Source organism: Numida meleagris, chromosome 4, assembly GCF_002078875.1.
Source record: "Numida meleagris isolate 19003 breed g44 Domestic line chromosome 4, NumMel1.0, whole genome shotgun sequence".
NCBI lineage: Eukaryota > Metazoa > Chordata > Aves > Galliformes > Numididae > Numida > Numida meleagris.
This window is the reverse complement of record NC_034412.1, coordinates 81,427,248-81,439,953: the sequence shown is the minus strand read 5'-3', so window position 1 is coordinate 81,439,953 and position 12,706 is coordinate 81,427,248. Positions and strand designations below refer to the sequence as shown.

The 12,706-nt window shown below is 36.5% G+C and overlaps 1 protein-coding gene across 4 annotated transcripts in view; it reads right to left on the bottom strand.

Moving 5' to 3' along the window:
• KCNIP4 (potassium voltage-gated channel interacting protein 4) overlaps nt 1–12,706 on the bottom strand; it is a 296,711-nt gene that overhangs the window by 31,534 nt on the left and 252,471 nt on the right. For 3 of the 4 annotated variants that reach the window (XM_021395285.1, XM_021395284.1, XM_021395286.1), the window contains one exon: nt 9,579–9,703. In XM_021395285.1, coding sequence (XP_021250960.1) covers nt 9,579–9,703 — 125 coding nt within the window. Of the gene's footprint in view, nt 1–9,578; nt 9,704–10,989; nt 11,010–12,706 lie in introns of those variants that run through there. The other variant, XM_021395287.1, reaches the window with a different exon arrangement.

Genomic DNA, 12,706 nt, shown 5'->3' with positions numbered 1-12,706 from the left:
CTTCTATCTTGCTCTGTAGGAAAGTAACAAGCAATGCTAGTTCAAAATTCATTAACAGTAATGAATCACCCATTTTACTCTGATTTTTACTGAGGAGTCATTATTCCAAAGAAAGACTAAGAGCTTTTGCCCTAAAAAATCTGCAGATAAGTGAAAAAAAGAACGTGAGTTGAACTGGATTGTTCAGTGGGATAATATGGAAGTTACTGAACCTGGATTTCCTACATATTGATACAAAACTCTGTTGCCTGAACAGTACACGTGCTCATCCTGTGCACCTAGGTTCAGTAGTTGCTGCTGATAAGTACAATCTCAAGCATGACCATGTACGTGTATCTACAACTGATGGCAGATATTAAGCCGGAGACAAACAGTGCTACAACCAACTACTGGGGCTCACTGATAAAAATTATTCCTGATACGTTTCTTTTTGTGAGGCCTCAGTAATGCTGGTCCATGTCAGAGATTCATAAATGGAGCAAGTAAATCACTGTTAGAAGCACCACATGGGGAGCTTCCTAGATCAGTGCTTTTTTTCAGACATGAATTTAGTGTTGTTTCCAGCTGATGAATATGGAGCTTTGCCATGAAGGGGTCCTGCTCAAATATACCATCCACAGAATACACATTTCACTCAATGCAGAGGAATTCAGCCCTCATTTTTCTCTCCTGTGAGGATGAACTTTGTTGTCTCCAGCTCCTGGGAAAGTTCAGTTTCCCACAGTCACCAGCCTCCCTACTGCTGCTCCCCACTTTATTCTCAGTGCATGTTTGAGGAGGCTCTGATCAAAGGCTCAGAAGCAATCTCTCAGATAGCAGGGACACTCTAAAAGGTTTTGGCTGTCAGAGCAGAGATATTAAATTAGGCAGTTGTCAACGTGGAGCCCATGCAGGCAGTGAAGCCCTGGTATAATGTGCTCTTGCAATCCAGAAGGGCTTTTTAGCATGATAGTTAGGCTTTTAAAGGTGTGTAACAGTTAATGAGCCAGCTGGAGAGCCAAAATGTTAAGAGTCTTCAGATTTCTAGCTACAGGCTGTGTTTACTGAATCATATTGCCTTCTGAGTTATTGGTTCCTATTTCTTCTTTTACACTTACCGTATCCAAGGTTCTTTAAGTATATTTTACAATAGAATTAATTGAGTTGAATAAATTTCCTGACTTGAACGTTAACATGAGAATCATTCAAATAATCTGAGTGAAGAGCAACTGCACAAATGTCCAGCTGATTTGAAGAATGCTGGCTCTGCTAGATACTCAGACTCAATCAAAGGCAAATGCAGGTTGGGCTACGACTTGTAATATTCTTCCACGGCACTGAAAGATTTGACCTTGATGCTCTGGCACTTGTGATTTACTGTTTTATTTGAAGATCCATTGCTGTCTACTTTTAACATAGATGTAGATCAAAGCAATTTCTTTAAATTTCTTACATGAAATTACTTCTGTGGAAATGAATAAAGAAACTTTTGAAGTTTCCAAAGACTAGATATATATTTGGTCCAAACTGATTGTGAATTTAAAGAAGAAAAAAAAAGACAAAGATTCAAAATTTCTTGGGAATTCCTGTCACCCAGAACAAATCCCTGAGTTCAGCACAGAAAAAAAAAAGATTTTCTCTGTAAAGTTTTGAAGTACTCAGGACCCAAATGGTTGAACTGCACTATCCAGAAGTATCACTATAACCGCAGGCTTTGCATGCCCACTTAAAAGTATTTTTGTCCAATTAGAGTCCCTGAATTACACTGTAACAGAGGGATAATTTTTAAATGACAACATTCTCACTGATGCATTGCACCAAATTTTACATCTCTAATGTTAGTGATGATGCAGAAATAAAAATCCAATAATTCTGCTTAAGTCAAGCACCAAGCTTTGCAAGGCTCAGTCCAGATGCAGCTGGACTGTATAGCTGCAGCGAGCTGTAGCCAAAAGATATTTTGCTGCTCATATTCTAGTACATAAACATTTACATTTCTCAGATACCACATGAAAAGCTTTATTGGTGAAAACAGCCCTGCCAGTAGATGAGCTATGTTAAACAGCTGGCTGGTAGAGCAGAAGGTATGTATTGCATATAAAGAGAGCCTGGCACGACCGATGTAATGCCTTACAGTGAGCTCAGCTGACAGCACGCCAGTCACATGAAAGGGTATTGCCAGCTTCAGGTAGGAAGGGCAGACAAGCACTCAGAGCAATTTAAACTCACTAAAATATAAAATTGACTTTTTTGAAGAAGAAAAAGTTCAGAGTTATTCAGTACTCTGAACTCCTATTGATACTGGGTGCTTAAAATCATGCTCTTTTTATATTGTGCTTAATTAGTGACTTAGGACCTACATTTATCAGAAATAACTCAGAAGTAAGCAATCACCATTATGAAGACAACCTCTGATGTGCCAGATGACAGTTTTTCCCCAATGAACACAATGTGAACAGCAGTAAGTCATGAGATGAATAGAAGTGTAGGGACTGAGTTCGTTATTAACTTTCAGAAAGAAGATTTCAGTCCCTGCCAGCAACTGCGAGACTAATTGAAACGAGTATCTCCACTGAACACATTAAGGTCTGTAAATCTGTGACGAGTGACAACTATGCACCAGGTCTGTCAAACTCTACCTCCAAATTATTTCTACACGTATTTGAAAAGTTTTGAGTTTCTCAACTAACTCTTGCAAGAAATATAAAATGAATGTAAGCACTGTTTATTGCTCAGTTTGTGAAAAGGTTTTCACAAAAGTTCCCTCTAAGCCACTAGCAACAAATGCCGGTGCTTTCAAAATGTACTCACAAACTTCTACTCTTTTAAAAAAAGTGTTTTCTCACTCATCTAAAACTAAGAAGACAATCTATCTGGAGACACAACTGGTAAATAGCAACATTATTTAAAAAAAAAAAAAAAAAAAAGAGGAGGTTTGAGCTATGAGCAGTAGTACATACATTCTTGAGGCAACCACCCAAAAGACAGATGTCTCTCTGAAGTGCACTGACTGCTGGTGAGATGAAATCTTTGTTCTTGTCTTAGGACTCAGTGGAGGAGACTGAAAAGTGTATTTAAACTCTAAGCCATCTCATCTTCAAGAACAAGCCCTGGAGAACTGATTTGAAGGGCAAAATACTTTTGCACTAGTGTCTTCATCCCCCATGCTAAGTATTAGCAGGCTGGAGAAGTGGGCTCACGAGAACCTAATGAGATTTAACAAGGCCAAATGCAAGGTGCTGCACTTGAACCACTGGAACAGGTTGCCCAGAGAGGTTGTAGATGCCCCGTCCCTGGAGGTGTTCAAGGCCAGGCTGGATGTGGCTGCTCTAGGCAGCCTGATCTAGTGGTTGGCGACCCTGCACTCAGCAGGGAGGTTGAGACTAGATGATCTTTGAGATCCTTTTCAACCCAGGCCATTCTATGATTCCATGAGTCTATGATTCTATGATTCTGTGATTGCGTTTTGTTTTCTTTCCCTAATTTGACCTGTATTAATCTTGAATCTGTACTAATTATAGTACAAACACATGGATTCAGTGTAGAACTGAACTGGAGCAAAATGAACAGAAGACATTTTATTGCCATTGAGATGGGAGAAATTCATGACTTACAGATAGCTGATCCGAGCTAAGCTGTTATTTCTCCTTGTGTGAAACCTTCTGTTTCAGTGTTCAAGGCCACATGGGATGGGGCTTTGGGCAGCCTGATCTTGTGGAAGGTGTCCCTGCCTATGGAACTAGTTGGTCGTCCCTTCCAACCCAAACCATTCACTGATTCTAAGAAATGAGGATTCATGTTGCCTTTTCTCCTTGTTATGGTTTTGAGTGGGGGACAAATGCTACATAAAGAAGCAAGAAAAAATAGAATGGACTTTCCAAATTTGTTTGGCTCATCATGAAGTGACTCCAAGTTTTTGAATCATCTTTTTTTTTCCTCTCTCTTAGAATCAAATGCTTGTGTTCCCTGTCAGTTTTTAGTGCCTAACAAATATAATAAAAGGTAACATATTTTTCATTTGTACTAAGTAAATTCTAATCAAGACATCGTTTATCTTAGACTCTGAAAGACAAAAGTAAAAGGCAGTTTTTGCACAAGATAATTCATATACTGCAAAATGCATGGCAGATATCCTCAAATATTAAGCAAAAAAATATGCTGATTTTATTTCTTTATGGAGATGTTTTCCTGATAAGAATGTGAGAATTCACACTGTACTTGCATTGACATTTGAAGGGAATTGAGCTGCCATATAGGACACAGAAACAGCACTTAGTTTCAAACTGTTAGCCAATCCTTTGTATTAAATTAGTTATCTATCCTGAATATGCAAAGTTTAGAACCAAACTGATTGCACTGTTCTAGGTGAAGAGGCCTCTTTAGGTCATCTAGCCCAACTTATAAAAAATATCCTATACATATTCTTACAGTTGGATATGTAGATAGACCTTAGATGGTTAAATCTAGAGGACATGAACCTTTTATTTCCCTTCAATAGTTGTACCTTATCATGCAAACTCTTGAATGCTCTAGACAGTCAACAAGTAAGTGTTACAATCTAAAAAATGAGCTGTCATTAAACTTTCTCTGAGATTCACAAATGCAACAGACAGTTTTACAATGCTTCTGTCAGATTGTAATTGAAATGGAAAAAACTTTGAATAAATTAGCATATTTTAATTTATGCACATAGGAATTTTTACATGGACGGTAGTATGATGGGAGGAGTCAATCTTTGTGCATAACTGAGAGCTGTTTTCTTACTGTTGTTTGCCTCATTTGCTAACACCAGTAGGGAAGAAAGCTGTCTTAGAAATCTTGTTTTCTCAATAAATTTTACAAATATAGAGCCACCTATTTAAAGTTACTGTATATATCCAGAGACATTTTTATGCACGCACAATTTCAGTTTACACTTTCTCTGATATACAGCTAGGTGAGAAAAATGTTCATCAAGAAATCTTTTCACATTTCCAGGAAAGTGTAGTAGCTTCCCTGCACAATGTTCCACAGACTTTTTAATGAGAATAATCAACCAAAATTAAAAGATCATTAACATCTAAGTTTAGCACAGGAACATCCTTTGTGCAACCCAAGTATTATTTAAGTATTTTTAAAATGGAAACGTGCCATAGCTCAGGGACATTTTTAAATCTGTGAGAGATCTATCAATGGACAAAAGAGAAAGAAAGACCACATGTTGAGTGCATGCTTGATAGTCTGTGCAATTTATTGTGAAGTACCTCTTGTACTAGGCCTGCCACAGAGCCATTGGTTTGAAAGGTTAATGACTGCTGCAATCACAATTTCAATTTACAAGAAATAGGATGACAGGAAGCCAAATACAAAATGGAGAGGTCCCACTGTGATGGCAGCTGAGCAACAATTCATCAACAAGAGTGCAAGAACACTGTAAAGCCAGAGTGCTAAGGACAATCTTTTGAGCCTGGGTAGGGCTTAGGATTTCTTTTAATCTAATTTTTCAAGGATAGTATAGATTTGAAATGGCTAAATTGACGAATACATGCATAAGCTATCCTTTCATGCTTTTCCTTATAACAGTTGTTAGGTCATCTGAAAGTGCTTATCTCACTTATATTTTCTGCAGTGTATCTCTTCTTGTATTTTAAATTTTAACCTTGATTACTTCCAAAACAGCCATCAAGACAGGCATTTCAGTGCTCTTAGGGCCTTTTCTGCTGTTGTCCTGTACTTGCTTCCTGAAACATCAGCTGTTCTACAATGTGTTCTAAAGCTTTCACATATGTACATACACACAGAGATGCTATCTGAGACTCAATGCTCTTCATGTATAAACTATTATTTGCTAGATTTGGAATGCAATTTGCCTGTAAATCAAATTGATGAAAATACCTTTACAGGCTTATCTTTTTATTTCTGTTTAAATAAAAAACATAATAAATGATACTTTGTAGACACCATCTATTCTAAATAAATACAGTAATACTGCTTTTCCATCTGAAGTCAAGAACTGTATGTAATTAACTTGAAACCATAAATAATAAGTTATTGGACATAAGCTGGATGAAATTCTGGTTGCCCCTATCTCCGAACAGACATTCTAGAACTGGGCAGGATTCAGAGAAGTCAGCAGGTTAGAATGAATTATATACGAGAGATTATATAGACCAATAAATTTAAGTTAGGAAGAGACTAGATAGGATATGTGATAGAGATGCGTAAAACAATTAATGTCTCAGGTAAGTAATGGTAATGGTAATGGTTACTCATTTTCTCATAGCAGAAATACTATAGCCATTAAAATAGAAGGAAGTTGGTTTGAAATAGATATGAACTATTTTTCAGATAAGGATTTTTCAGATTAAGATATAAACGTGGTTAAAGTACATAAAACAAAAATATGCAGCTGTAACTTTCAGTACAGTAAATATTTCAATAGCAGAATGCAAAGTGACAGAACAGTATGTTAAAATGATAACTAAATTTCCCATATTCTTACATCCTTTCCTTTATATGGCTACTTTTGAAAAGAGTATGCTGAGGCACTGGGACCTAATACTGCTTTTCTCTTATTTAATCAATTGTCTTTACTTTATCATGACTGGGACTTGTTTCCTCCCACCATGCTTGCATAAAGACAGAGGCAAAAATGTTGCTGTTAGACATACACTGAAAGCAATGTGTTATTACGTACACACAGTGCATTAAATATTATAAGATGCAGAGATACCCACATTCTTCAGAAATATATGTCCATTATGAATTAATACATATTATCACCACTGTATGCATGGAGTCTTGTCCATTCTGTACCTTACTTTTCTGTTTTCATTATAGATATTAATATCAATATTATGGATAATTTATCTTATGGTAGTATTACAGCTTAGCTATTGAATGTCTCATTGTTTTTCAGGCTCTCTATAAGGAGACTGTTGCTGTCTTTTTTCTCTGTAAAGAGACAAGTAATCCATGGATTTATAGAGGGGGAAACGTACAAAAGTAGCAGCATTTCCTAGTAAAATAGCAAGTAGCAACTATTTTAACCAAAAAAGTTGATCTGTCTTAACTCCTGCACAATGAATTCACATATTCCTAAGAGGACTAGCACCTGTGATCATAAGGCTATTTCCAGGTGTTTATAGAAGACCTCATCAACTTCCTCCTCCTGAACAGGTGGGCTATAGTAAACACCCATAATGGTGTCATCCTTATACGCCTCTGAATTCTTATCCATTAAGCTCTCAAGTTGTTCATCACTCATCCCCAGGCAGAGCTCCCTCACATAAAGAGCAACTCCACTGCCTTGCCTTGCTGGTCGGTCTTTATCCTAAAGAGTACATAAGCATCTGTGACATCATTCTGCAATGAGAACATGGCCCTGCAACCACACAGATCTCCAGTTCTTCCTGTTTATTCTCCATGCTGCATGCATGAGTATATATGCACTTCAGACAGGAAAAATGAGCAGACCATGTAGGCTACCCTAGAAATTTTCCAATCTCATCATGATCTTTGTGGCCCTACATCTGACTTTCTCCATTATGTCCATGTCTCTCTTGAACTAAGGAACCTAGAACTAAATATAGCACTCCAAGTTTCCCCTCATCACTGCTGAATTAAAGGGAAAGATCACTTCCCTCAATCTGTTCACCAAGACCTCCAGGTCTTTTTCTGCCAAACTACTTTCCAGCTGGATGGAATATATTGATGAATGAAGCACAGAGATGAAGCACATGGGATGAAGATATTGGCAGGATAGCATTAAGCCAGTTTTAAAAGAGGGGTACTGAGAAGGTAGGTGGCCAACGGCAGACAGAATTCAACAAGCATTGTCAAGGGAGATCATTTAAGTACAGCCAGGGGAGAGACTGTAATGCTGCCCCGTATGAATGTCTACCAAACCACTCAAACTGTTTGATAAAACCTGAACAGGTGACAGGGAAATGAACTAACTCACATAGACAACCTTCTGACAGAGCTGAGACAGACCTGTCTTACCCACTCTCTGAAGAGATTAGGGAGCTGCAATCTAGCACCAGGTTTTGCAGTAGAACAGACAAAGATGAGAAACAAAAGAAACCCCAGCTCAACCAAAAGTAACCCTTCATTTCTGAAGTTTGAAGCTTGGGTTAAGACTACTGCTTTAAACTGATCTATAACAGTCATCAGCACTGAACATGTTTTACAGCATTTTTGAAAGTAATTGATAACTTTGCAGTCACATTAAACACACAAAAAAATCTGAGTTTCATGCTCATTAGCTCAAAATAGTCAAATATATTTATACTTGCATGACTTGAATTACCATGCACTGATAAGGAAATGAAACACTTGAATAAAGACGTATTACCATCAAAACTCCTTTGATGCAACACATCTTAGGACACAAAAGTAGATCAAGAGCTGGAATTCCTCTTGAAAATGATTGTAAAATGGTAACCAATTAAAATATTTCCTTATAGTGTATTCTCTTCTTCCATGCATCATGTTACACAGAGAAGCATCAAGGTCCTTTGTTCTGAGGCTCTATAAATAACTTCCTTAGAGAAACAGACAGAAGGCTTATTTTATCTGCTTTGCTTTTACCTTTCTGCCTTAGATAATTAGGAACATTAGCTCATGATCTGCAATAGCTTGGGAATACTATCATTAACAGGGGAATGTTCTCTAGTACCTTGAGGAAATGAAAAGCCTTTAAGAGCAACCACTGTTAATCACTAACATGCCAACATTATATACTGTCTGAAAATGGAGATGATATATAGCCAGGACACATTAAGTAACTTTATATTTTACTTCCATTGTGAGCTTTCAATAAAAATGTTGTTTTAAAATACTCTTTCACACAGCTTGGTTTCACTACAAAATACATGATATCTAAGAGTTTTGTACAATTTACAATTCTTGTACAAGCTATTAAAAATATTCTCCATAGTTAAGCTTCGTTGTGTTTTAGCATTATAATACTTTGTGACATCAATTTGTTTCAGTAGTAAACTTGCTAAGGGCAAGAAGGCCCTTTTGTAAGGGTGGAAGAAAAACTAAACCAAAAGGTGATAAATGCAATTATCATGCAATTTACCTTCAGCTCAGCAGAAGATTTAGCACCTGCAGAGTTGCAATACTCCCATCTGAGTTCACAGACTAACATGACAATTTGGAATCCATTGCTAATATTCAAACTTCTTAATATCAAATATAGTGTAACCCTATAAAATTGCACTAGCCGTAGTGCAATTTTAGCCAATTACTTCTTGTGATAACTACCATGAATACATAATCAAAATCTTTCCTCTAACTGACCAAATTCTTCATCATTTATTTTACCTCCTATCGTTTCATTCATCTAGCCTCAACACAACTTTTTATCTCTCCTTGAACAGCCCTCCTTCACTAACTTAAATTATTCTCTGCTTTATACCTTGTCTGCATCTTTTGGTCATTAAACAGTTCACTTGTTGCAGATTGATTGTTTCCACATTTTATGCATGTTTCCACATGCAGCATTTAACTATGGAATCCCACAAGTTCCATTGAAAGCATTCTTATACTGCTGAGATTGCAGTGGCAAGTAACATGTAAGTGGATGGTAAGTTAAAAACTGAAGTACTTACATTCTTGAAACCTCTATATAAGATCTGAAGTTCCTTCTTTGTGAATTTACTCTGTGCTTCCAGCAGTTCAAGAGCTTCAGGTCTATGCCGTACTGTGGCCATTTCCATTTCATCTTCTACAGTATCTACAAAACACAAGAGACAGAAAGGAAAAGCTCAACAACAAATGCAGGATGTAGAAATTTCTATCCTATGTAGGAAAAAAAGAAAATTAAATGACATTATTTTAAAGAATGGCTTTTGTGACCTTAAAGACAAGTGACATGTTCATTTTGAACTTACAGGGAAAGGGTATCTATCTGCTCCAGAGGCTGCACAGAACGTGGAACAGCAATGATGATCCAGAGGTCTGGATATTATTACAGCATAAATATAAATAACAATAGACTGGGAAGCAGACATTCTGCAAGGACATACATGACATATTTAGAAGGATTTTGGTGTTTCTACAACTCTCTGAGCAAAGAAAAAACTTACAAAACCTTAGTGTCTCCACAATACTGGTGATATTCCTTCGGTTAGTTACTGGATCAGCCTGGGACTCCCAGTGTTCTCCTTTTTGGATAACTTTGTAAACTGTTTGGGAAGGATATTCCACATTCAACAGTTGACATTACTTTGAGTACAGTGTAAGAAACCTTTCAGAGCAAACATTATTATTCGCAGTGAGCAGCTTTAGTGGGGCAACATGAAGATTTTAGCAAATATGAATACCAATATACACCTTCAAGGCTCTAATATAGCTCTAAAAGAATGAAATTTAAACGTGAGAGTCCAATAAAATAGCTAAACCAACTTACAGTACAGATTTTCTTATACAGGAGAACCAGGCATACACTTGATCCAAAATTTGAATGTGTGTATCTGTTTTAAAGTATCCTTAGTGTTAAGCATACCTTATATAGTACTCCTGACAAATTTAGTCAAACCATTGTGGCCTTCTGGTTGAACAGTTATACCAGCTATAGATATACAACTTGAGCAAAACCAAACATACATTTTTTTTTTTACTTCTATAATGGTGAAAATATATATTTTATTTCATCAGTGGGGGACTCTAAATTCTCAAAGTTTTTTTCAGCTCAATTTTTGTAAGATCACAAACAAAACACTCCTTTAAACAGTCTTATGCTTGCATCTACACATATTTTTGTTCTGCTACAATGCAGTAATAATAACTTTCAGTTGCTTGGAAGAAATCTGGCATCAGGAGGTTAAGTTCAACTAACCAAAAAATGGAAAACATTTGCATAGAATCATAGAATCACTGAATGGCTTGGGTTGGAAGGGACCTTGAAGATCATCCAGTTCCAACCTCTGCCATGAGAGGCGCTTTACTAGATCAGCTTGCTTGGAGACTATAATCAGTATATATCAGCAACTTGGATAAATGTTCAAAAAATTGTAGGACCTTGTCTTTTCTTCCTGGCAGAGAGAGGTTGTTGCTGGCACTCATCTCAGGAACCTAAGGATTAAAGAAATATTCAAGGTGTGGAAAGAAAGAAAACAGATGTTAAAAAAAAAATAAAAAAAATTGAGTTCCACTGCTTGAGAGGCTTCCAGTAGAGAATAGATGGTCCAACAGCAGAGGCAATGTAATACCAAAAGTGTATGTAGTTATTCCCGTTTAACTGGTGGTTTAACTGAAAGAGGAGAAAGCAATGCTCTGCAGTAAGCTCTGGGCAGGTATACTTCTCATACAGGCATGACATCATTATGGTAGTGTCTAGGCAGTTTCCTAAACCACTAATTATGTGTTGTGAAGGAACCAAGACTGAAAGTCAGATGGCAGATCATCACATCAAGGATTTAAAACTCAGATTGAGACTTTTTAACACATGGATGATTTTTTCTTAGGTTATTAAGAATTTCTTTCAGGTAACCAAATAGGAGAAATTAATAGATAATTGTGCTTTCTGAATTGTGAGTAAATGTCTGAACTGAATTTAGCTAACTTCTGCTCCAGGTAAAGCTTCAGAACAGCCTTTACTCTGTGCAAGACAGTATCCTAAAGCTTAAATATTACTGCTCTGAACACAACTTAGAAATATTTACGTACTTTGAAATACACAAACACCTGTATATCGGGCATGAATGCAGATTCTAAAATCTGACTATGCGTTGAACAGGGCCATTAATACAATGCAACCTACTGATTTATATACATGTTTACATTTTTTTATATATATATTTTTACTATATAGAAAATACTTAAATTTGGTGAGTTTAAGGCAGCGCATATGGTTAGGCTGAAACAGATATCTTTGATAAGCCATATTGGTACAGCAGGGCAAACTGAAGTATTTTAAGATTGGCACGTGATGTGTAATGTTAAATGATCTAGGTATTAAAATGGTATAAGTTTCACAGCTTAACTCTTTATTTTACTTCTACCCTTGGGATATATTTTATTTTAGTTTCCTTCTAATAGCACTGTTCCTCACTATGGATGCACTTCAGTTTCTGCTGATTCCTTCTCAGTCCCAAGACTAGGTAGGCATTTACCTCAAGAGCAACAACTGCGATTTATTAGAATAAGAAATACAGTGCTAATCCATTTAAAATGATGTGTTTGCAGATGCCATAATAAAATGTTAAATTCAATCACTGAACCAGACTGCAAATTCACAGAACACTTTGCATTTCATAACTCTTCTGAGAGACATGTTAGTTTTGTCTGGCTCTTTACTTTGGCTTTTTCCACGTCATTATTTATCAGTGTAAGCATTACAGACAATGTTTGTAGGAGGAACCAGACATTATATTTTTCATTTAATCTGACAGAAGACATTTTCCAAATCAGTGTCACCCACAGTCTTATCTGAGAATGTCCATTGTGTATTGGCTTATGGGCAAGCTAAAACATATTTCTCTTTCATTTTCATTTATAGGTTGTTTCAGATGACTCAGACACGATCAATATTTTTTGTGAAAAATTCCAATGTAAATGCTATTGACAAAAAATCCACAACTTTATATCATCATTATGATGTTTCATGATAGCTTTGAAGGATCAATATCTGAATTCACAAGATTATAAGAACATTTCAGTTCTCAGCTTTAATAAGAAAAATTCTGACATGTGGCAGGGCAATTCCTATTCAAAGTTATCAAAAGATAATAAAGTT